A 23,659-nucleotide genomic window follows, 5' to 3' on the forward strand; every position below is an offset into this window, starting at 1 on the left:
AGAAGAGCAAAGACCGCCGCTCAATCCTTGGAACATTGTCTAAGTAAGGGGGCAGAACAACCGGTGTCATGATACCCTTGAAATCAAACTCAAAACAAGTAAAAGAAAAGAGAAAAGAGAATACACGAGCTAGTTTTGTGCGATTGGAAGGGCCTGGGAGGCATGTGATCTCTAGAGCCAGCCCACGTACTCGTGTGAATTTAAGCCCCTAATGATCAGGAGTTCTATCATCTTTTGGCTAAACTTCCTTACTCTCTGGCTCTAATTTGATAGAGGAGTTCTGTTTTCTTTTGTTTTTGTTGGGGATGTTCCTCTTCACCAGCTTCTTGTTCCAACTCTTCTTTGGAGGAGGAGTACTTTATTTCAATCACAATCCTTTCATCATCATCAGTGCCCTCCGCTTGGTTTAGAGCTAAGAAGTTGTTCTTCAGTTGAAGTATTGATTTCTTTGAACTAAGACTATTCTGTGTTTCCCTGATATAAAGATCCGAAAGTTAATAACCTTAATTAAATTTGGACCGTAGATCTTTAGACAAAAAAAATCACTATGTATTTTTGTTTTTTAAGTATATTTTTTGGCATCAAATCTTGTCCGTTTAACATGATTTTGGTCCCGGTAGATGGGTATTTTGAATACCTATCCAACGGACCCAAGATTTAGCGATTCAGACATGATTTGAATAAGTTATGATCATTGCATAGTTACAAGTTTTGTGTCAATTTTTTAGGAGTGCCAATATTAATATTTAGTATTTTCTTTTTTCGTTAACTTAAGCAATAAGATAAGAATTAAAGAGACCTAAATTAAAATGAAAACTTATTTTTTGTGGATTGATTAGAATATGAAATAGACTAGAATTAGGAGTCCTAATTAGGAAAAACCTAAAACACCACGAAGATGGGTTTTATAAAAACCCAAAACGTGGGTTTTTCTCTCCATTCATGCGCTCGTGCGCTTGCCCAAAACGAGCGAGGGAGAGAGAGAGAAGAGGAAGAAAAGAAGAGAAAAGGAGGGATTTGGCTTTTGTCTTCACTTCTTGTGAGCTTTTGTCATCATACAAGTACCCTAGACTATTTCAAAAGCATGATAAAGCTAGGGTTTTAAATATGAAATTTTCATCTAAAATTAGATAATTAAATCTGAAATTTTCGGATTTACTATTTATAGTAATTTCAGATTTGCTATTTATAGTAATTTTCGTATTACTATTTATAGTAAAATTTCGGATTTAATATTTATAGTAAATTTCTGGATTACTATTTATAGTAAATTCGAATTACTAAAAATAGAAAGATTTTGAGAATTTTTTTTAAAAAAAAGAGAAGAAAAGAAGTGGAAGACTAGGGTTTTCGATGTTTTCGCTTACGTTTGATTTCGGTTTAATCCACTTTATACAATGTTTTCTTGAAGTTTTTGTTTTCTTTAAGGATCAATAACCTTATTTCTAAATTTCTTTTCAAAGTTTTATGCCCTAAATTAGTATATATTATATTTTCTTTATGTAAACTCTACTAGGAGTAACCCAAAGTGTTAAGAGATTTGTTTTAATCGATCTATCCTATGCGTGTGATATTTTGTATGTATTTCTTACCGTTTTTATCAAAAATCAGCTTGTGGATATTAGGTTCTAAATCTTGATGGTTTTATAATGAAAACTATAATGAAGATGATATAGCTTGAAAAGTGACTGCTAGGGTGAAAGTCTTACTTAGGTTATTCATAGGAGTAACTTATGACTAACTATAATAAGAGAGAATAAATAGGTTGAAACGAACCAATTTAATTAGAGAATAACTTTTAGCTTTAACCAATTTAATAGACACTTTGAGATGTGATAATTAAAGGTTTACTTTCGGTTGACACTTAGAGCCATTCACTTCACTTCATCTCTTTATACTCAAACTCTAAGGCAAGTGATAGTGGCTTTCATGGTAACGGTTACATAAATGGTCTTATTATTATGATTGCATTTCGTGTGATTAGATTCTTTTCCAAATGGTTAAAATGGATAGCAAGCTCTGTTTTGATAAATTGTTGAAAATATGGTAGTACACTAACCATGCAAGGGAAAGTAAAAGAAAAATCCCTCATGACAGAGAGGGAAAGAGGTACGTACAAAAAGCATGTATTCACATATAAGATACTATGGGAGGGAGGCCCATGGAAAACCCCCTTGGAGCCAACCTTGGGCGAGATGCCAAAAGCCACCCCGAGGAGAACGTACGACATTGGGCTGGCAATGCATTCAGGTGGACCTGGTAGACAGGATGACGGATGAAATCCTACCTAGGTTACACCCAAATATGGGTGGGGCCTAGATGGTCAAAATCAACGGCGGCATATAAATGCCATGAAATGAGAAATAACGGAAAAATAAAACGAATGAAAGGGGGTTTGAAATGCCGTATGGTCTTGGGGTAGTCTCATGCATTTTTCTTTCGCATGCATTCATCTTTGCATTTTAAGTTTGATCTCTATTTCTATTTCTATTTTTGTTTCTATTTTTATTTTAATGAATGGTTGTTTTGCTTATGCTAACCCTCAAAATCATAAGAAATAATTTCATAATACAATCTCATTTAGTGGCTTTTACTTTGCGAGCCATTAAGGGATCTTGTTCAGCTTGTTGCTGACTCTGGCACCACCCACAGGTTCTCTAGGTGTTAGCGATGGAGTTTTTTTCACGCAGAAATACACACTATAAATGTCACGGGATTGAGACCTGATTAGAGTGTCGAGCTATATTCAGTTATGATGTTTTAGTTTGAGTTGCAGTTCAGCTTTATTTTAAATTCAATGGTATTTTTAGTATTGGGTTTTAATATTGTAATGGACCATAAATTTCATAATGGTATAAGATTTGTTCATTTTATTTGGTGAATTTTCCTCATGGGATAAAATTGGTTAGTCAGCTTGTTTCCCTTTTTGGGGTAGCGATTCGGGTCGTTGCACCTGATCTCTATTGACATTGCTTCCTTTTGTGGTCTTCTCCTCTGGATTTCTATAGAATATGTCTTAACATTTGATGACTCATTGTAGGTGGATTTATCTACTTCCATGTCTTCTTCCTTTGAGACAGTTGGATGGTTTTTTGGCCTTGCTTACCTCTATGGAAATTTTTGAACAGGCCTCATTTCGTTTTCTGAATTCTGGGTGACTCTGGGAAGGCTTTGGCCTCTGGGGTAGTTAGAGTTTGAGTGATTAAAGGTGCCACACTACTTACATGAAGAAGGTCTCCAGTCTTACTCAACTCTTTGGTAAATCACCCTAAATGACGTCTTCAGCTTTAGCTCGTCCGGAAGAGGAGCACATGCTTCAATTTCAATGCAGATTCTTGCATAACACGGTCTGGATGCCTTTGGACATCCATGTATAGTGGTTGGCCGATTTTGCTTGCTATCTTACTGAATCCATTGCTAGTCCAAAATTTTAGGTGGAGCCTCGGTAGCCCAACCTAGATGGTAACCATGGATAAAGATAGCTTCTCCAAAGATATATCAAGGGTCTACTTTTTGAAGAGGAGGGGTCGACCACCATTCAAGAACTTGTCATAACCCTTTGGATTTGTGAACTTAATAAGAAGAATCCACTATCAAGAACAAAATTCATCTTCATAGGATGATCGTAACCCTCTGATATATTTTGGTGTAAAATAAAATCAAAGGGCAGAAACATCAAAATGGAGATGATTTTTGATGCAATGTTTAGGTCTCAAGTAGGGACTACCTATGTGTAAGGGTAGGTGGGACGTAACGTACCAGTTTTAAAGGGTGTAGCTTAATGTGCTTCATGAGAAGCTTTTGCTGTATTGATTAAGTAACTAACATTTGGTTGCAAGAGTCACGGAAGAGGACATAGTTAACTAGAAAAGGTTAAAACCTGCCATAGGGAAGTTGTCATATTTTGGGCCATCACGGAAGGGGTGACATGTGGAAAGGGCTACTTAAAAAAACAAAAAAAACTGCTAGAGTGAAAGGCCTCTGAAAAATTGAGGCTGCTAAGAACAATAGACGCGGAACGTGGTGAAATGTTATAAGTTGAAGTTGCCTACGCATGGGCACTAAGTATGGGGCATGTTTAAAGGGCCTAGGTTTTGCGTGCCATATAATCCTCTTTGCTAAAATACGCAGTATGTGATGGACATTGAACTCCTCTTAACTGACGAAACGCAGATAACAGAAATTCAAGAGTAGAGAGGGGGAGACACAAAGACCAAAACAGAAGCCGCTTACAATGACGTGTGGCAGTTGTAATTTCCATGAACAATTTCCTTCTATTTATTTTAATAATCATAAATAATAATTTTGATCACATTTTCATTCAAATTCTCTCCACTTTCTATATGTTTTGTACATTTGTGTGATCTTTCTGTTTCTCTATCTTCTTGCCGATCCCTTGAATTCATAGCTTCTGAGTTGTCTTATTACACTTCCTCTGATTTGTAGCTTTGTGTGAATCTAGGGGTTCGTTTTTATTGATGTAGGAAAGATTTTTTTTCAAGGAATTGAAAGATATTTTTTGTATGACTTTTCTCTGCTGATAAGATTTTTGTGGAAATGGCAATGGAATTTTAGTGGATTTCTATGTTGATTGATGAGCAAACAATTGAACCTAGGGTTAATTTCTATCCAATGAGTGAATTCATTTTCTGAAATGAATGATTGTTTTAAATGAATTTGTTTGTAGATGTGATGTAGTTGGGTATGGTAATGGGATTAGTTTTGCATTTCTTGTGTGGTTGCTAATGAAACAATAAAATTTATGGTTTTCTGTTGGATTTCAACGAAGAAGACGAGATTGATGAGTTTTTCGTTGGTGTTGAGTTTAGATTAGGTTTATATGAAATGGTGACAGTTTTTTGTTCAATATCATTGAAGAAAAGGGAAACATGAAATTCTTTTGGCTAAGACGTCAAACTTAGGTCAGCCTTGTTTAGAAAAATGACCACATTTTCTAGTTTTCTCAATTCGTTCTCGAGAAAGCAGTAGAGTGGAGTGCCTTTTTATTGAAAAAATGGACAATCTTTTGCTCCAGTTGACTCTGTATTGGGCGTGTTGGGACTGGTGACTGAATTTTCTGGGAGTTCTTTGCTTGATTGTAGTGAAAGTAGTACGCGAAAGGTTAATATGTGGATTTTTTTCTGAAGAAGAGGTATCCATTGATGAAAGGGAACAGTAACTCTAACATACTGATTTCTATGTTAGTTGGTTTTAGAGAAAATAGTAGTCTCGGGGTTTTCTTTCTGTTTTAGTGAAATGGATGAATTTTTCGATGGATTTGACTTCAGATTAAAGATGTCAGGAATGGTAGCAGATTCCATTATGATGAGAATAGTGAATTCAGCTATGGAAAAAGCATATGAGAAAGTTTGTTCCAAGGAAGGGGATTTAGAGTGCTTGAATGAGAAATCTAGGTTTTTTGAAGCTATAATGCAATTAGAGTGGTGTTTGAAATTTGTACAGGAAGGGATGGATAGTAGTACTGTTGAGAACAGCCATGAACATGAAAATCTGGTCTCGGATTTCATGGAAACGAGAGATCGGATTCAGAGTCAACTGAAAGAAACTGAACTCGCAATTGCAGAAAAAGATAAAGAGTTGACTGAGAGAATGGAAAATGAATGGAAGCTTAGACAAGCTTTGGAATTGAATGATGAAGAGTTGAGTTACATGGGGGCTATCCTTAAGCTTGAAAGAAAAAAGAGAGAGAGAGTGAGGGATTTTCTTTTTAGCAACTGTGTAAGTGGTAACAATGACAGAGTCGATTTTTGCGAATTGAAGAATTCTGTAGATCAACAGTTTTGGAGTATCAAACAGAAAATCGAGGATGTATGGGCGCATTTAACAAATGGAATGAGGAATCTGAATCCAAGTTCATCCAATACAGTGAAATTGGAATCCAAGCTGGAACTGGGTGACGAAGGAATTTGTTGCCTTGGTGACATGGATTTTAGTGTTATGTCAGAAGTGCAAAATGATGGGTGTAAAGAAAATGGAGGTTATGATAATTATAGAAATTCTGAGATTGAGGTCCTGAATTGTTGTCCGAATTGTTGTCCAAGAACTGCATTCAATGATGTGGCATTTGAGCAGATGGGTGCAGACGTTGACATTCTAAAAGAAATGCTGGAGTTAGCTTTTGAAACGATGGACAATGTGATTTCCTTGTCTAAGATGGGATTACTGGAACAACAGTGGGAGGAGACTGTTGAGAAGGAAGCATTTGCCGTTGTGTTGAGGAGCTACCTAAGGGATGTTAAAAGAGAATTTCAAAGAAAAATATGTGGATGAATAGAGAAAAGTTCCCTTACGCATTTCGGGTGAGAATTGGTCATGTTTGATAAATGACATTACAAGCTTGCGTCATGAACTCGAGCTGTTGGTTTCTGAAAATGTTCATTCAAAAAACAAAGGTTGTGATGCCCCAAGGAAAGGTGATGGTGCTATTGCACTAAAAAGATGTGGCAAGTCCGATTCTGCATTAAAGTTTGAAGAACTATGCCCTCCAGAATGCCTCCCCAAGGAGGATTCAGTAGGGCATGCCAATCATTATGTTGCTAAGATGATAAGAAATCATGAGTCTATTATAAAGAAGAAAACCCAAGAGATAAATTGGCTGAAGGGAGAAATCATCAGAGAAAGGGGCAATCCTCCTTTCAGAAAAGATAAGGACCTTGATACTGTGATGAAATGGGTACCAGATGTTATTTGAGACTGGACAGTATCATCAAAGGACAAACCAAGCAGGGTGCAACTGACAACGAAAATCATGGGAGCTTCATAAGAAATTTGTTAATGTGTTTTGTCACTCACCCCCCCCCCCCCCCCCCCCCCCCCCAGACTTCACAAGACAACTGAAAAAATAGAAGATTTAGAAATGCAGACTATGATAGTGGAGGAAACATACATGATCCTTTTTAAAGGGTTGGTGAAGGAGCTGAATCTTGAAGCAGAGACATATAACACAGAAGCCTTCATGAGGGATGACATAAATTTGATTCCCATAAGGGAGATGGTTAGGGAATGGAATAGTGATGTAGAAAGTTATAACATTGAAAGCTTCATCAGGGAAGAGATATACCTAATTGTCTTCAGTGAGGTCGTCAAAGATATAGAATGCAGTGTGAATATCACCATCGCAAAATGTCAGGAAACTTGGAATGATGTACCATCAGATAACAAATTTGTTGAGACTCCAGATATTGGTGACTGGTATAACTTGATAAAAGAACTGTGTTCCTCGTCAATTTTTTTTTATGTTGAGGAAGATTTGGTGTTAAATGAAACTTCTGAATTGATAGAGAATGATGATGCCTTGGATTTGGTGAATAGCAAACTGGAGAAATCGTTGCAACAGATAATTATGACTAAGGAGCAACTGAGAGAATTGGGATAAGGCTCACAATCAGATGAGTCGGCTTGAAGGCATTGTACAAGACAGTGAACATTCCCTGCATTTACCCAACAGTGAAAAGAAACAGAATGAATTGGATTCTATGGTCACAACTCTTACAGATTTTTCAAAAGTAATCACAGATTTTGAGCGCATGGTACATGGAAAAATAGGAGTTAATATTGCAAGGTACATATGTTCCAATGAAATTTTCTTGCTTCATAAACGCAATGTATGTCACTAATGTTGGTGGGATTTCCTTTAAGAAAGAAATTATAATGAATCTGTAGAGTTGCTTCAAGTCGCGTAATTGCTTTCCTTAAGACAAATTTCGCCCCCACCAGTTGTGTGCAAAGGGGATCCTCGAATTGCCTCCAAGATACAATGAAGCCTTGTAGGAATGTCCTACAAATGTTTGATGACACTTTGCACAAGTGGAATCAAACCCAAAACGCCTTTCAAGAACTTCAAGCCTTTGAGAAAAACACAAAACTGTTTATGCAGAAAACAGTCTTTTGTGCACTACTTAAAGAACAAAATAACTTGATAAACACAAGAGAGTAGGAGATTTCTAGAGAGAGAAAAGTACAGCAATAACTGAATTTCAGTAGTTTGAAAAGACAGATTTCTACTCTTCTTATAGAGCATTAGATGTCTATTCTTTAAGGGAAACATCCCTTTAAGAAATCTTTTGGATTGGTTTGAATGATCACCATTTGATCACATCCCTTTGTGATTAAGTGGTTTGGATCATTCACAAGGTGTCTCTTGAGTTTGAAAACATCCATGACTGTTGGGAAAGAAAAGACATGAAAGAAGGTTGAAAAACGGAAGTGAAAAGCCATGTCCAAATTCTCCCAACGGATAGTTTTCCGAACAGTCGCGATCGACCGGGCTACCGCGGTCGCCCGCCGGCATGCTGCTGTTCATTTTATTTTTTCATGATCCAAAGAACCGCGGTCGACCTCCGACACCTCCTTAGAAATAATTTAAGATTCCAGTAATCTATCTGCGGTCGTCCGCCCACACCGTACTAGAATTTGTTTCAATTTCCAGTAACCAATCTGCGGTCGCCCGGGATACCCCGGTCGACCGACCCTGTCTTAAAACTGTTTTTATAATTTAAATAAAACTTAAGAAAATTCTTTTATTTTCCTCAACATCATTTTGCAAAATCTCTAACAACTATTAGTGTCGTTGGAGTTGAAATCATATCTATGGATATCACCAGACACATATTGAGCTTTCATAATGGGATTCCTATTTCCTTGTAATTTGTAAATTTTTTCTTTCCTTTTCAAATAATTTCAGCAAATTTTTTCTTTCCTTTGCAAATAATTTTAGATAGATTTTTATGAAGCACTCAAATTTGGAGAATGCTTAATCAGTCCATGTTTAACCTCTTCGTATCCTTTCTTTTGGTGCTTCGACTATTCGTGAATATGGATATATACTATGGTTTGCAATTCAAACATTTTAAATGACCAATGCTTTGTTTTTGAAGGAATAATTTTAAATTAATTTAGATATAGAACAAACATGTTTGTGGGATTGTATCTGGTTTCTTAGTTTTCTGTTTGATTGTTAAGAAGTAGATGCTTTAAGATTGTGTGTTGTATGAATGACAAGGTTAGTTCATTTCCAGGCGGTGCATCAACTACTCATGAAGAAAACTAGTGTGTTTATTCAAAACAATATACCATTTTGCTTAAAATTTAACTTCACCGCACCGTACCTTTAAAATTTCAGTTTGTAAATTTTAACATGTTGGCCTCATTTCTGTATTTGACCCCATATCTATGTCTGTTGCCTCAAAAAATTTCTTGCTATTTATCTAGCTATTTAAACTTGGAATCTTGAATGCCCCTCCTTGCTTAACTTCATACCAGTGAGAAATATTCGAATTTGGAGACCAATTAACTAACTTGCCGTTAATATTCATGATCTCTCTCTGTCTTTTTTAGCTCCTGACATAAAAAAGGCCAACGGTCCTATCTATTGAGATTACTATCTATTTTATGAATGTGTTGTGGGACAATTTGTTATGACCACTTAGCTTGGTAAAATCCTCATGTGGCTGTCATTGGAAGACATTGGCACAAGCACTCCTAGTGTGGTGTTTTAGACTCTTCGACCACAAAATAATGATTAAGTTGTCGCAATAAGATGCTTAACGTAAAAGATTTGTTACCCATGATTTTGTGGTTTGTGATCAATAGGGTCGTGGCAATTTAAGTACCAGCCTTCTACGTTTTATTTAGAAATTTGAAGTGCCTGGATGGAGTAAACTTATTGAATGTTCTCTTTTCAGGTTGGAAGAAGTGAACTGCCAATTAAATCCACTAATTCATCATGTGAGCACACCTAGGAATAAAGAATTTCTTTACAGGAAGGCTTTTAGGAGGAGATGCTATGACCTTCAAACAGCTGAAGCTGAGGTTTGTTAGAATTAATGACTATTACTGTTACATGTTAGATGTGCATCCAATAGTCTGTTCTATAAAAAGGGAAAAATGTCATAGTGGTCCATTGTTCTAAATTCACATCATCCGCTTGAAGAAGTTTGTAGGCTCCTTGCAGTATAGATGTGAAACCGAAGTTTCAGACTCTACATGGGTGGCCCTCTGATGTTTACATGAGATTTTCACAGTCTACCATGTTTAGAGAAATGAAATATCATATTTTTAAAAGGAAAATCATATGCCTGTAGGCTAAGTCACGAATATCGTTCCCAGGAATTTTTCGGCAAGGCAAAATATCAGGATATATTTAATTCCTTCTATTTTTTTGGGTTTATATCGGGAAAGAAACGATAAAAGTAAAATTGTTTAAAAATATATAAGTTAAGAAAAAAAATATAAAATATAAATATCATTAAAATATAATGAGGTTATCTTGGTAAATGAAAATATCGCTACATTTTTAAAATTCTCAGGATTATTTCGGGATTTTGTCGTTTTATCAAAATGTCGTGATAAAATCACTATATTTGGAAAATTTCGGAGATCTTTGTGACATAGCCTGTAGGTACATCGCTATCCTTTTAAGAATCCTTTTAACTTTTTGGGTACTTCGCTATCCTCATACTACAGTGCTGTTATGTTTACAAGGCAATTAGGTGTGCGTAATTCTGGCCTATTCCTGAAGGTTATTCATAGTTGTTTTGGCTTGAGAGACCTTGTCTTTCGCCTGACTATTGTACAATAGGATACTTTCTAGCATTTGGAAATATCATCTTCTACTTTGAAGGGTTTCAGCAGCGAGTAGATGCAGGAAAAGGAATGGAAGTAATTGACAACGTATCTCCTTCAGTGGTATGAAAAATTACTCCTGCTTTTTGAATTTCTGCCTTCACAACCATTTAAGGCAGTCTGGAAGTCGATGTTGTATCTTTTGTTAGGGGACGTCTACTAGTAATGGTTTTGGGTGCAGGTTAGACTAGTCTGGATGTTGCTGTTTGTATTTTTGTATGAACTCCATCATGCTGAATAGAGGAGAGGATTGCTTTTACTGTAATGTTTGGTTACTTTTAAACTGGTCTCGGGTATGCCCATTCCCACCCACTTTACTATTTTGTATTGCAGGCTGGGACTACTGGTACCGAATGCTATCTGAATATTAATGAATATGTCACTTTTTTTTTAAAAAAAAGCCTGTAGGTACATCATTTATCAATAAACAAAAGAAATTTACAAGCCTTCAAACAGAAACCAACCTAACCCAGATTAAGAAATCATGCATGGAACTATCTCAGATTCTCAGTATCTACTCCAAGCACGAGAATGCTGACCGTGTTTTGTTACCATTGGTGAGATACTTCTGGTCTGGTAAATTTTTCTGACTCTCAGCTCATTTTCCTGCCTTTAAAGGTCTCAAGTTTACATCTGAAAGCATGAATTGCAACCATATGTGCATCTCATGCCTTCTGGAATTTGTTACTTCAGTTGAGAGCAAAATACGGATTTCTAGTAAAACAACCATCAGTCTAATCTAGAGTTTAACAAGGAAGAAGATTTACTAGCTGTAAGATTTCAGTCACTGTAATGAGGGATGAATTGCCCATGCATGTATAGTATAAAGAGGGAGATGATAAATTCGCACCCCTTTCAGGTGAATTGATGCCAGAAAGGGTAGAAAAACATCAGACTTTAACACTTTTTGACGTCAATTTGTGTGAAAGGTGTGCAAATCATCCTACAGGGGGTGCTAATTTATCATCACCCTATAAATATTATCCAATTTATTTAGAATTTTCTTGAATTTGTTCCTTCACATAATGTAGGTAAATTTCTTGATTTGTTAAACATATTATTGGCTTTTCTAATCTAGGTGGATCTTCTCGGTGATGAAGTGGCTGCGCTTCTAGGCCTTCTTGAGAAGACATACATAGCACTGGATCACTATTCACCAGTTTTGCAACACTATTCTGGGGTAAGCTGGATGCATTCCTCTGGAAACTTATTTCACTTGTGTGTCTAGATTTTCTATTCATTATTCTCTGACCCATGTGAAAAATCTTACTGAGAAACGAAAATTAGTAGGGCTTGACAAACTCCATAACTGGAAACAAAAAATGTGGAAGATTGCCTCTTTGGTTGCCATGGCAAATTAATCAGCCACCTGAAATTGTTTATGGTGTACTATCTTTGTCAAATTAATTGTGTCATATCATGGTTTAAGATGCCTCAACATGATTTATATCCGTACTTGTTAGCATATTTGAGGAATTAATATTGAAAATTGTGAGACATATTCGCCTTTCAATTTAGGATATTTAATAAACACATTAAATTTGAAACTATAGAGTGCCCTTTAAACAACTTTATATGGATGCTATTTATATTCTGATCATGATTGTGGCATGCATTTGGATTTATGTATTAGTTTAGAACCATTTAATTTTGCTATCCTGATTGATCACTTATTTACAGTTTATGTCCAGGATGCACCCTTACTAGTCTGTGGTGCCAGTGAGACATGATTACCACAGACACCACAATGTTTGGTCAAAACTCAATTATCTACTGTTCCTAAAATATCATTTATTATGTGGTTGAAAGTATGAAATTACTTTTAATAAATTAAGTTTTATTAGATGAAAAGAATAGAAGAGATATCCACCTCAAATCCATCTCCCCAGAACTCCACCACTACAAGAAAATCTCATGGAAAGGGAAATGGGGTTTCATAAAAAACTGGCAGTTGTCGATGTTCAAAAGCTATGATTCGGCCGACACTTTGAATTTATTGCTGACACACGTGTCGTGTCGACACTCTTTTAGACACTTTTAAGTGTACTGCTAAAAGTGTCAGTTATTTTATATGTATGTATGTGTATGACAGTGACTATTTTTAAATTTTTAGGGGTTGCCATGTCAGATACCCCGTATCCATGTTGAAACTCGGCACACAAATCCGTATCCACAAATCATGATTATATGTACCTTCTATTTAGCCGCGTCTCTGTTTCTAACTTTTTGGAATTTGCCATGTCCGTGTTGACACGCGACACTCGTAACCGTGTCCCAAATAATAGTTAAAAAGAAAGTTGCAGTTTCACATATGTAGTGAATTCTGCGGTCTGTTCCCGGAATACCCTAACTAGAGAAGATTTTAGCTAGTGGAGAGTGGTTTTTTCGTATTAATGTACTATTCGAGTTCATGTCCATTAATCTCCTTTTCTCAGTGTCCGTGGCCACAAGAATGTATCTAATAGTGTAAAAATTCTGAAAGAAGAATGCATTTCCCATGGAAAAAGAAACCAATCCTGGAACACATAAAAGCAATGCTTCAAAATTTTGAGGAATGGAAGATAACCCACACGTGGAGAGAAGCAAATGGTGCTGCAGACTTCCTCTCCAAAGCTGATTGCCCTATCAAAGGAGATAGCATTGACCCATCCCTCGTTCCCCCTCTCTTGAGTGAGATTGTAATGAAAGATACAACTGGCTCTTCTTATCACAGGTTATAAATTATTTTAAAAAAAAATTCTGGTAGGGGTCCTGCCTAACCCTAGCTTGCCCATAAAAATAAAAAAAGGAAAGAAGAAGAATGTATCTGATATCAGTGACAGACATAACTTTAAAGAGGAACCTTTGACAAGGCATGAGAAGGCTTAAGGATGGTGACCTAAAAGCTGTGTGCTTTTTCATTTATATGGGAGCTTTGAGCCCACCCTTCTTAATTATATAACTAGCAAAACTTGAACTTAGATGTTTGTGTTACCTTTGCCTGTCCTCACTATGTCTTAGTTTCCTGGCTACTCTTGAAGTAAGGTGGTAATGATATGCTTCAGAATAATCTTTTTTTCCAGTGACAGCCATAACTTTAAAGAGGAACCTTTGACAAGAGATGAGAAGGCTTAAGGATGGTGACCTAAAAGTTGTGTGCTTGTTCATTTATATGGGAGCTTTGAGCCCGCCCTTCTTAATTATCTAACTAGCAAAACTTGAACTTAGATGTTTGTGTTACCTTTGCCTGTGCTCACTATGTCTCTTAGTTCCCTGGCTATGCTTGAAGTAGGTAGTAATGATAAGCTTCAGATTAATCTTTTTTCTGGGTCACTGACTTCTCTTCACATCCTCTACACAACTACACACACTTTTTTTTTTTGAGGACATAGGGTATACCCACGCCATTTTAGGGCGGGACTAATCCCTATGGATGACAACTACGCACACAGACAAAAACAAACATATTTCATTCACCATATATGCATGTGCTTTGTTTGAGTACTAATTTTGGCGTTTCTCCACTTGCAGATAATGGACATTCTAAACTTAATTAGAAAAGAATTAAATGGAGAAGGTGCTCTTACACCCTCAACTGTAGTATGAAGACTCATAATGGTACTAATGTCCGTTTCTGTTTTCTATAGTTGTCACCTTTGTTTTTCTTTTAATTTCGTCGGTATTAGAGGGTCGGTTTTAAGCACTACTTAAAACTTCCCATGTCAATAATTGACTCGCTCGAGTCGACTCATTTTACTATGGCTGAGTTCTCGCCCAGTTCCAAGTCTTTCCCTGCGAAGTGGATCAAAAACTCCTTTGACTCGCCAAAGTTAGTTAAAAGTTGACCATAAAAATAATTATTGACTACTCGAGTTGATTCCTTTTCACCTTGGGTGAGTTTTCATATAAGTTCGATTTTTTGAACACTAATTTTACGCAAGCTATATTGGTGGCCTTAAATTTTGTTACTTATGCATCTTGAAAGTCCAAGTTTCATCTTGTTACTGTGCATTTCAGTCGTCGCCATGGTCACCTTTGACATCTCTACTTACACAGATACTAATTGGGCCGGATCAACTACTGACCATCGCTTTGCATCGGGATATTGTGCCTTCCTAGAAGAAGATTTAGTTACATGGAAGAGCAAGAAACAGTCAGTTGTATCTCGCGCAGAGTAGAGTTGCATCCCATGTGCATGTGGTTTTTTTTTTTTTTTTGAAAAATGACGGTGATATATTAAAATCATACGAGTGATACATGTGTGGGAGACCAATAGTCCCCCAAGTATTATAACGTATGAAGACTTGGAGCATTCCAGATCAAAGAAAAACAAAAAAGAAAACTATAAAACCAACGATTGGCTATCCTGACCATCTTTAGCATCCCCCCAAAAGCTCTGAGAGCCATCCAACCCATCCGCCATCCAAAAATATTCTTTCTTCCTCCACTTGTGGGAGATCTTACCACCCCTAAAAAACTCCCAAAAACTTTGCTAAATCCATTACGCTCTTCCCACGGAAGATCTTGTCACCCAACGATGCTACGATTCCTATAAAGGAAAGTTTCTTTACCCATCCTGAAACGGTCCCCCCTTAATTTCACACTTACCCATTTCCTCTAGCAAAAGCTTGATTTTGTAACAAAAGGCCTCTTCACTCGCCACTGTGTCCAAATCCTCTTCTTGTAGATCCCTGTCGCCTGGCGCCTTTCTAGCCACTATCTTGTCTTCAAGTTTCTGTATTCCCACTGCTTGCTTCACCACCCACTCCTGCCGCCTAAGACTTCTCTCTTCCATTAAAGATTTGATGAAGAAAGGATGCTTGTGCATTGGTTTATGGGTCTCCTTAACATTGAAAGTCCCTGTCAGACTAAAGAAAACCTCCCTTCTCCTATTAGCGTCGACTTTGAAAATTGACCATTGCCTTCTGATGAAATCCCTAATTATTTCCCTTGGGGTTGGGGAAGACTTTGAAGCCTTTTCTTCGTTATAGGCCATTCCCCTAATCCGGAGCAAAGCCTCCTCTAAGTCTATAAGGTCTATGTGCCGCTTTCGTTTCCGACTTACGGCCGGAGCAAATGTTGAAGAAGAAAGTGGAGGGAGACTCTGATCCTGCTGCTCCATATTCCTTAATGGGGCAAAGAGAGGAGGATTTTCTATTCTACTATCTACTTCCAAAGAGCCCCCGCTTTTTGTTATAGAGGCAACCACCTACAGATACCAATAACCACTTAGTTGAGTTGAGTTGAGTTGTTAAGAAAATTCAAAGAAGAGTGGAAAACAAATCATTTCAAATGTCAATGAGCATCTCCGCTGAGAGATTTATCGCAAAGCCCATAAATCAAGCTACACTTAGAAGAAAATTACAAGATTTTGTGAACAATACTAAGCTTTCGAGGGCAATTAAGTACAGACAATCAATTTCCAACAAGATTAAGAGACCTCCAACAAAGTAAACAAAGAAAAAAATGCAGAATCAAAGTCTATCATCAATCTGGGGTATAAAACCTAAAGTAAGCCAATATTCACCGCCGCTGTGTTGTAAAACCTAATCTCTACAAGCCCTAATTGATGACACCCGAAATCCGACCACACGAACTAGCCTGGTTGAGCCTGTGATCCTGCGCTCACAGAAAAAGTGTTAGTGGGCCCGGAGTTGTGGCTCCGGACGGCCACTTCTACACTCAAGTCAGAGATGGGCTCACAGATAAGGGGCGAAGAATAAACGAGAGGGCCAAGACAAGTTACCAGCTAGACATAATGGTTGGATCCTTACTTAAGTGTGTAGGCATCCTTTTATAGGGGAGGAGACACATGATGTCTGAGTCGCGCGTCATGCGCTTGATTCTTGCCCACAAAGGGGTGTAACCGATGGCGGTTACAGTCGTGGGAGCGTGACCTCCGGATGACTTGTGCGGGGATGGCGCACAACGTGTTTTGGCGGGATGTTTTGAATTCACACAGGGCGCGCTTTAGCGTAACGGATGGCAGTTACGGTTGTGGGAGCATAATCTCCGGATGTCCTGGGTGGGGATGGCGTGTGACGTGTTTTGACAGGATATTTTGAATTCACACAGGGTGTGCTTAACGTAACGGTTGTCCGGAAAGGTCGCTAGAGGGCGGCATTTCCGCAATCGTGTCTGATGTTTTCCGTTGTTGGTACCGACCGTTTGGAGAGTTGACGTGGCGCGAGATGTGGAACTTGTGGGAAGGTTTGGGATATGTGTCGGTACCGATTGTATCCTTAGCCCGTCGAACCTTCAGGAGGTTCTTAAGGTTTCGAGGTAGCTTTAGGGTCGGTACCGTATAAACCGATTTTACCCCCAACATACTGCTCCCCAACTTCCTTGTGCCGTTGTACGGGTCGAGAAAGTAGCAATGTCTTCTGAGGTTGTTCGGTATCGAACTTGATGTAATGTCAAGCTACGAGGGAGGTGTAAGTAACATCTCGGCGGGACAATAAATTTTGAATGAAGAAGTTGAAAGGTCGCATCGTTTGGGGAGAGTATGTTTTGAAAATTGAAACAACGTTTTCCAAGGGGATAATTCATAATGACACTTAATTTCCGAAGTGACCTTTGAATTTTCCATAATTACTTTTTTGAAAAGTGGCGAGACTATTGAATGTCTCGCCTGATTTCCAGCCTCCATTTCCCTATTGAAGGGGGGAAAGGGGCTCTCTCAGGGGGCATCCTTCTTCTCGTTTCTTCTTCTCCTTCTTTTTCATTTCTCTCTGCAATATGTCTCGAAAACAGCCGGCGACATCAATTCCGGTGGTCGAGGTGAACTCGCCATCGGGGGGAGTGATGAAGATCGCGATCATGTCGTGCAACCGGTGGCGAAGAGGATACGGAGGTCAGAGAGGGGAAAGGATGTGATGGAAGGATCCATCACGCCGGCGGCCACCGCCCTGGTTGTTGGTTCTCCGGCGACTGGAAAAGAGAAGAAACCCAAGAAGGAGAAAAACACGGAACCTCCGGTTTCTTTCGGATCCGATGAAGGCTTCCCAGAGGCGGACTCGTTTCTTCCCTTCGATAAAGTTCACGATTTCGTGGTGAACTTTAAGAGGTCATTGAACCACTGCAAGATCAGGAGATACGAGGTGGCCAACGAGCTTGATCGGCTGGGAAAAACGGGTGCCCGGTTACAAGAGGCTGGAGGAGCTGGAAAAGGAGAACAAAGCACTAAGAACCAGCTCCAAGAGCTCATGGCCGACACCGAGGGTCCGAATGTAGGGACTCCTGAAGGAGGTCAGGGGGGTAGGAGATCCCGAGGAAGAACCTGAAGAAGGCCCTCCAGAAGATCCGGACGAGGGCCTCGAAGAGGATCTAGAAGAAGACCCGGCTAAGTGATCAACCATAATCATGATAACGGCACCACCAGGATCAAGCTTTCTTCCGGAGCAAAGAAAATTGTGCCAAGTGGGTGCCGTGGCATGATGGTTAGGGAAGCTTAGTCTGGCAGATCAGTAGTTTTAGGTTACTAGGTAATCTTTTGTAGCTCGGTAGAACCGTACGTATTTTGGTAGTCTTTTTGTCCCTTGTAATTGGCCTCGAAGCCCACTTTTTGTAAGAACCTCTTCAATGTGAATAAAAGCAGACTTTCTTTTGTACTTCGTGTTTGTATTGTGTTTTCTTCGTTTTTCGTATGGTAGCTCCCAAACGATGTGATAGCAATCTTTAAGATTTTAATATTTATACCAGGTCGGGAACATTGGTAATGAAGCATATCCTCCTAAGGGCGTAATCTTCGGTATTGAGGCACTCCATATGGAGAGTTTGATTGTTTGATCTGGAACAGCAAGGAAGGAGTTTCATCGTTCGGTACCGGACTATCAATGTGGTCATGCCTCGTCAGGTGTTTTGTGATGATACTCGGTACCGTAGTAAACTTCTTTTGAACATGTCCTGCCACTGAGTGCCGTGTGACGTATCACCATGAGAAGTGTTGAAAAGTCGTGACGCTTCGATCCTCGCGTAACGACGCTTGATGGCATGGGTCATATGGTGAAACGGCGTGTTAATTGCCTCATTAAATGGGCACGTGTGAGAAGGTGCCACGTGGCGGATTCTGCCAAAGGGATGTGACCCTTTGGTTTCCCACCCAAGTGCTTCTATAAAACCCATCATTTTCCCCTTTTTCTTTACTTTTTTATCTTCTTCTTTTTTCTGCTCCGGTGGAATATTCTGAGTTTTCCGGCAAGTAACGTTCATCTCCGACTAATTTCTCTGATTCTCTCCCCTTATCCTTTCTTTTCTTGAATCTTTAGGCGACTTTCACAGAGATTCTGAGAGGTTTAAGCTTTTTGACTGGAGTTTTTATTTCTCGGTTCTCGGCGAGGTTTCTAGCACTGGTTCGTCTTCTCCGGTGATATCTCAGGCAATTTGCCCTAATTACTCCGATGCGTTTCTCACCCAGACTTTGTGTTTTATTTTATTCGTTTTAAAATCAATATGTCGGAGGGCACCGATTCACAAAATCCGTCATTCGAACCTATCGGGATGGCGGAGTCCTCTGCTTCTCATAACATCCAATCGGAGGAGGAGGTTGAGAGCACTCCGGTGCAACCGGCAATGAAGAGGCGTAAAGTTAAAGCCAAAAAGAATGACGATGCCGCCCCCATAGAGAAAAGAGTAAGGCCCCCTCATAAAAAGATAGTGTCGCGCCCTAAAAAGGTGGTAGAGCATGTGCCTCCAATCGAATGTGCCTCCAATCGAACCTCCTGGGGCGGTAGAGTCGGTGCCGAGTGATGCACCAGTGGTCGCGGCCTTGGTGATGGATAAGAGCGCTTCAAGGTCGGCACCGATGAGGGCCAAGCTAGGTGGCTTGTTCAAGAGTCGGCGGACCTTCACGAGCCTTCGTTGCCTCACGGAGTGGCTTTTCGGCCTGAGGAGGCAATGATTCGATAGGTGTCCCTTGATCTGTTGTGGAGTTGAGCTCCCCATCAACCCCTTTCAGATGTTCCATTTTTTTTGTGTACAGACAGGATGTCATTGAGATTTCTGTTTTTGACGATCTCTTTCAGCTTCTGCATTCTCTCATTGAGCTTAGTAGAGGAGTTCAGTTTGTGAATGATAAATTGGGAGATTGACAGTGTTGAGTGTTGAGATTTCTCAAGGGACTCTGAGCCATCTTCAGGTGGATATGGAGGTTTCTTAGTCTTCTTCAACCTCGAGTGATGCAGGTTGTAGGCCCCATAAGCTGGCATATGTGCACATTAGGACTTTTTAGGAGTTTATTTTCTTGTTATTTAGTTCTAGGATTTTTATTTCCATGTTTTAGTTTTTATAGCTTTTATGTTCCATGTTATTTTATTTCCAAAATTATTTCAATTACCCATATAAGGCCATCATGTATTTGGGATTTTAGATTTTGATGATGAATGAATGAATTGAGAACCGAGATTCTTCCCTATCCCTCTTCTTCTTCTCCTATTTCTCCCCTCTAATTTATTGTCTTCCCTCTTCTTTCTTCTAATCTCTTTCCTACCCTTCTTCTACTCTTTCCCCTTTTTCTCTTTTCTCCTCTATCTTCTATTTCCCCCGTTCTTGGATCACATCATCGAGTCATCACCAAAAGACAGAGTCTCAATATCCTCAAAGCAGGGTCTTTTCTAGCCTTTGCACACCCATGGCCTAGAGCTGCCTACCAAAATGCCACCATTGTTATCTAACAGACCAACATCTACAAACTACAAAGCATTCCCGACCCAAGACCCTAATCCCATTTAAAGCAATTTCTGTCTTGAAGCAAACCCTCGATCCAAAACCCAAAACCCTAATCCCACAAACCCTAACATCTACAAACTACAGACTATAAGGGATAGCAGATGAAGGCGATGAAATCCGTGCTTTGATACGATTTGTTGGGATCGATAATCTCATCCACAAGCTTTTGGATGATAGTATTGGAAATTTGATTTTGTTTTTGCCCAGAATGCCGAGGATTTGATGAATAGAAAGAATAAAAGGGTACATAGTTAAAGTCAATGAATAAAAGTTAAAAAAGAAATATGAATTCAACAATTACAAACAAACAAACCTGTGGGTCGATGGCATTGGCAGCTCTCTGTAACTTCTTTCTGTAAGTTCTCTCCCGATAAAATTCCCTGAAATTTTTTTATAATTATGGATGTTTTATTTGGACTGTGACTCGTTCTTATAAATAGGAGAGAGGAGTTGAGAGACCCAATTGAAGTGATACCTCCCCGACAAGAGTCTACAACTGCTTTCCTAATAGCTGTAGAAGAGTTGGAGCTAGGATTTGGTATCTACCTTAATATTGGTAAACTCCACACCCTTTCCAATTAGGTTGCAACTCGGGTCTGGTTGAGGGCTTGAGGCCAACCCTAACCCAACCCAACCCGAGCCTCGGGTTCAGAGTGGTCAACCCTAACGCAACCCGCCTCCAAATTAGGTCAGGTTGTGTTCGGGTTGGTTTCGGGTTCATCTAGGGTCATCACTAGAGTTGCTGCTTGGATTTTCATAGAATAAGAGCCATCTTAGAAAATGACTTTAATTAGAAAAAAGATGCCATTGCAAGCAAGGCAAGAAATTGTATGGTCTTGCAGTGCACTCGTTCCCGTTAAAAGAATTACATGATTCCTCAGCTTGACTTGAGACCAAGACTCCTTACAACTCGCACCAATAGTAGCATCCATTTTTGCATCTGGAGATTGATTGAAAGGCAGACGATCCAACCCACTCCTAAAATGATAGTGATAAAGAGCTTTTGTTTCTGTAAAGTTGACACTGAAAAAGGCATATGATAGTATTGAATGAAGTTTTGTTGATTTTTTATTAGGTAAAACGGGTTTTCGAGAGAGATGGAGGGTTTGGTTGTGAAATTGTGTTTCCGTGCCTTCGTGTTCAATCACTGTCAACGGTTCACCTCGTGGTTTCTTCAAAATGATCAAAGGCCTTATCCAATGCAACCTTTTATCATTGTTTCTACTTGTTGTTATGGTTGAAGTCTTCTAGTAGAATGATTGAGAAAGCTCATTCTTGTGACTTGACTGAAGGATTCAAAATTTGAAGCACTTTGTCTATGAGCATTGTAGAAAGGATTGAATATGACCCTAATCGTTCTTTTCGGATTACTCTAGTACGATGGATCGAGGGAAACAAGAAAGGAGAGTTTGTTCCACCGCGTAAAATCCTCAAGCCTACCATGGCCACCATCTGCGACCTATTTTCATTCTCTTCCCTACCTGGGAAAGTGGATCAAATAAAGGTAGCATGCCTCTCTCCTGGACTAAAGGCGGACAATCGGAGTTGGAAATCACTCACCTGCAATACGTTGATGACACTCCTCTTTTCAAAAGCAATGACGCTTGTAAGATCAGAAATTTTAAATCAGTCTGTACTATTGTAAGGATATTTCTATGCAATATATCAACTTTTACAAGTCAATCGTGATGAGTGTTAATTTGGATGATGGGGAGGACTTCGAGTTGCTAATCTACATGGTCGTTATAACAGAGTTATTCCGATGGGTGTTAATTAGGATGATGGGGAGGACATCGAGTTGCTAATCTACATGATCGTTATAACAGAGTTATTCCTAACACGTAACTAGGATCACCTCTCTGTGTTGGCAGACATCCCAAATGTCTTTGGGATTCTGTGATTGAGAAAGTCGAGAGTAAGCTTTCTTCATGGAAAAAAAGATATTCTCTCCAACGTGCCTTCGTGTTTTATTTCCTTTTACCGTTGTCAGGTTCGAGTGGTGAATTAGATTGAACAATTTTAGAGAAAAAAGGGCTGCACAAAGTGTCATTTGGTGAGCTGGAATGAGATGTGTTGGTCTAAAAAGGGGGTGACCTGGGCATCAAGAATTACGCTTGATGAACAACACTCTTCTTAAGAAATGGATTTGGTGGTTTGGGATTGACAGGTATCATTGTGGAATTTTGACATCAAAATGAATTATATTTCTAGCTTTGGGGGCTGGTATTCGCTTGATGAGTACAGTTTTTAGGACATCACGACCTAGCGCGATATCATCTGTATTGCTCGCTGTTTTCAGAATGGCGTTCGATTCAGAGTGGCTAATGGTGTGATCCAGGTTTTGCAGGATTTTTATCTCTTTGTTACCGTTTAAGATAACGCGTATCGTGATTTAGTGACCGTTGGGAAACGTCTCTCACGCACTAAAAGAGTGCGCCGTTTCACCCCAACGTGTCTCTTATTTTCTATATAATCGGATTTAGAGAAACAGAAAGACATCCTTAACGGATTCTTCTTCTGCTCTCTTTCCTCTCTGGTTTTCTCTCTGCTTTTATGCTGTTCTCCACCAAGCTTTCTGATCAAGGCTTTTGGCACATATAAGTGAGTTCTTAGGCATCCGGGCTGCGTGAGTGCACACCCTTGGAGCAAGAGTTGTTGTATCCTGGAGGCATACGTCGAGACACCCATCTGCACCGTTGATTCGTCATAGTGGAGGCGAGATTTGCCTTAAGGACATCGAAGATCCTTCGTGCCTCAACTCGATAAGTGGTCTAACTATTTCTCTTTTTGTTTACAATTGATTCTTGCAGAATAGTTACTGTTGATTTCTGCCTTCTCAAGTTAAGGGGTTAATTCGTTATAAGGTATTCTCTAATCCTAAATTACAGATTTGCACATCACTTTTCTAACACGTCTTTCTATATAAGTATTGAGTTCTTTCATTATCTTCCTCTCTAGTTCTTATTTCATTTTCTGTCTTATGATTTTCCTATCTCCATTGTATCTTTTCTAATGTACTTTCTGGGATCATCTTGGTCCTCCTGTTTTCGATAAAATTATCTTTACCATTAAGAAAAAGGCAATAGTGAGGCGGACCATCTTGCTCGCTCGAGATTTTTGAGAGTGCCTTTAGAGTCGTTTGATCAACTTCCTCCTTGATGTTAATGTTATTATTTTTAGTTAGTTTGTTTTTTCCTATTTCCCTTTCTTTTGTTTGATGTTGCTTGACCATCTCAATCTTGGGAGTCTTGAGAGTTTTCTCAATTTGAATATATTGGAAAAAAAAGTGACAAAGATGCATGCATTATAA

General features: G+C 39.0%; 2 protein-coding genes across 2 annotated transcripts in view; one reads left to right on the forward strand and one right to left on the reverse strand.

The window, feature by feature from the left end:
• The window catches only part of LOC143891452 (17.2 kDa class II heat shock protein-like), a 51,154-nt gene that overhangs the window by 27,235 nt on the left and 260 nt on the right, over positions 1 to 23,659 (reverse strand). The gene's annotated exons all lie outside the window — the stretch shown is intronic.
• LOC143891243 (uncharacterized) lies at positions 5,257 to 6,712 on the forward strand. The gene is made up of 2 exons (XM_077395866.1): positions 5,257 to 6,228; positions 6,296 to 6,712. Exons 1-2 carry the CDS (start codon positions 5,257 to 5,259, stop codon positions 6,710 to 6,712), a joined length of 1,389 nt encoding a protein of 462 aa, XP_077251981.1.

Source organism: Tasmannia lanceolata, unplaced genomic scaffold, assembly GCF_043159265.1.
Source record: "Tasmannia lanceolata isolate RefF3 unplaced genomic scaffold, GAP_Taslan_0.1 ptg000013l, whole genome shotgun sequence".
Lineage (NCBI taxonomy): Eukaryota > Viridiplantae > Streptophyta > Magnoliopsida > Canellales > Winteraceae > Tasmannia > Tasmannia lanceolata.

Bases quoted from the DNA above. Each gene is read 5' to 3' on its own strand.
- LOC143891243 (XM_077395866.1), top strand. From the start codon at position 5,257: ATGGATGAATTTTTCGATGGATTTGACTTCAGATTAAAGATGTCAGGA. The intron at 6,229-6,295 runs GTTGTGTTGAGG...GTGGATGAATAG, and splicing joins TTGAGAAGGAAGCATTTGCC to AGAAAAGTTCCCTTACGCAT.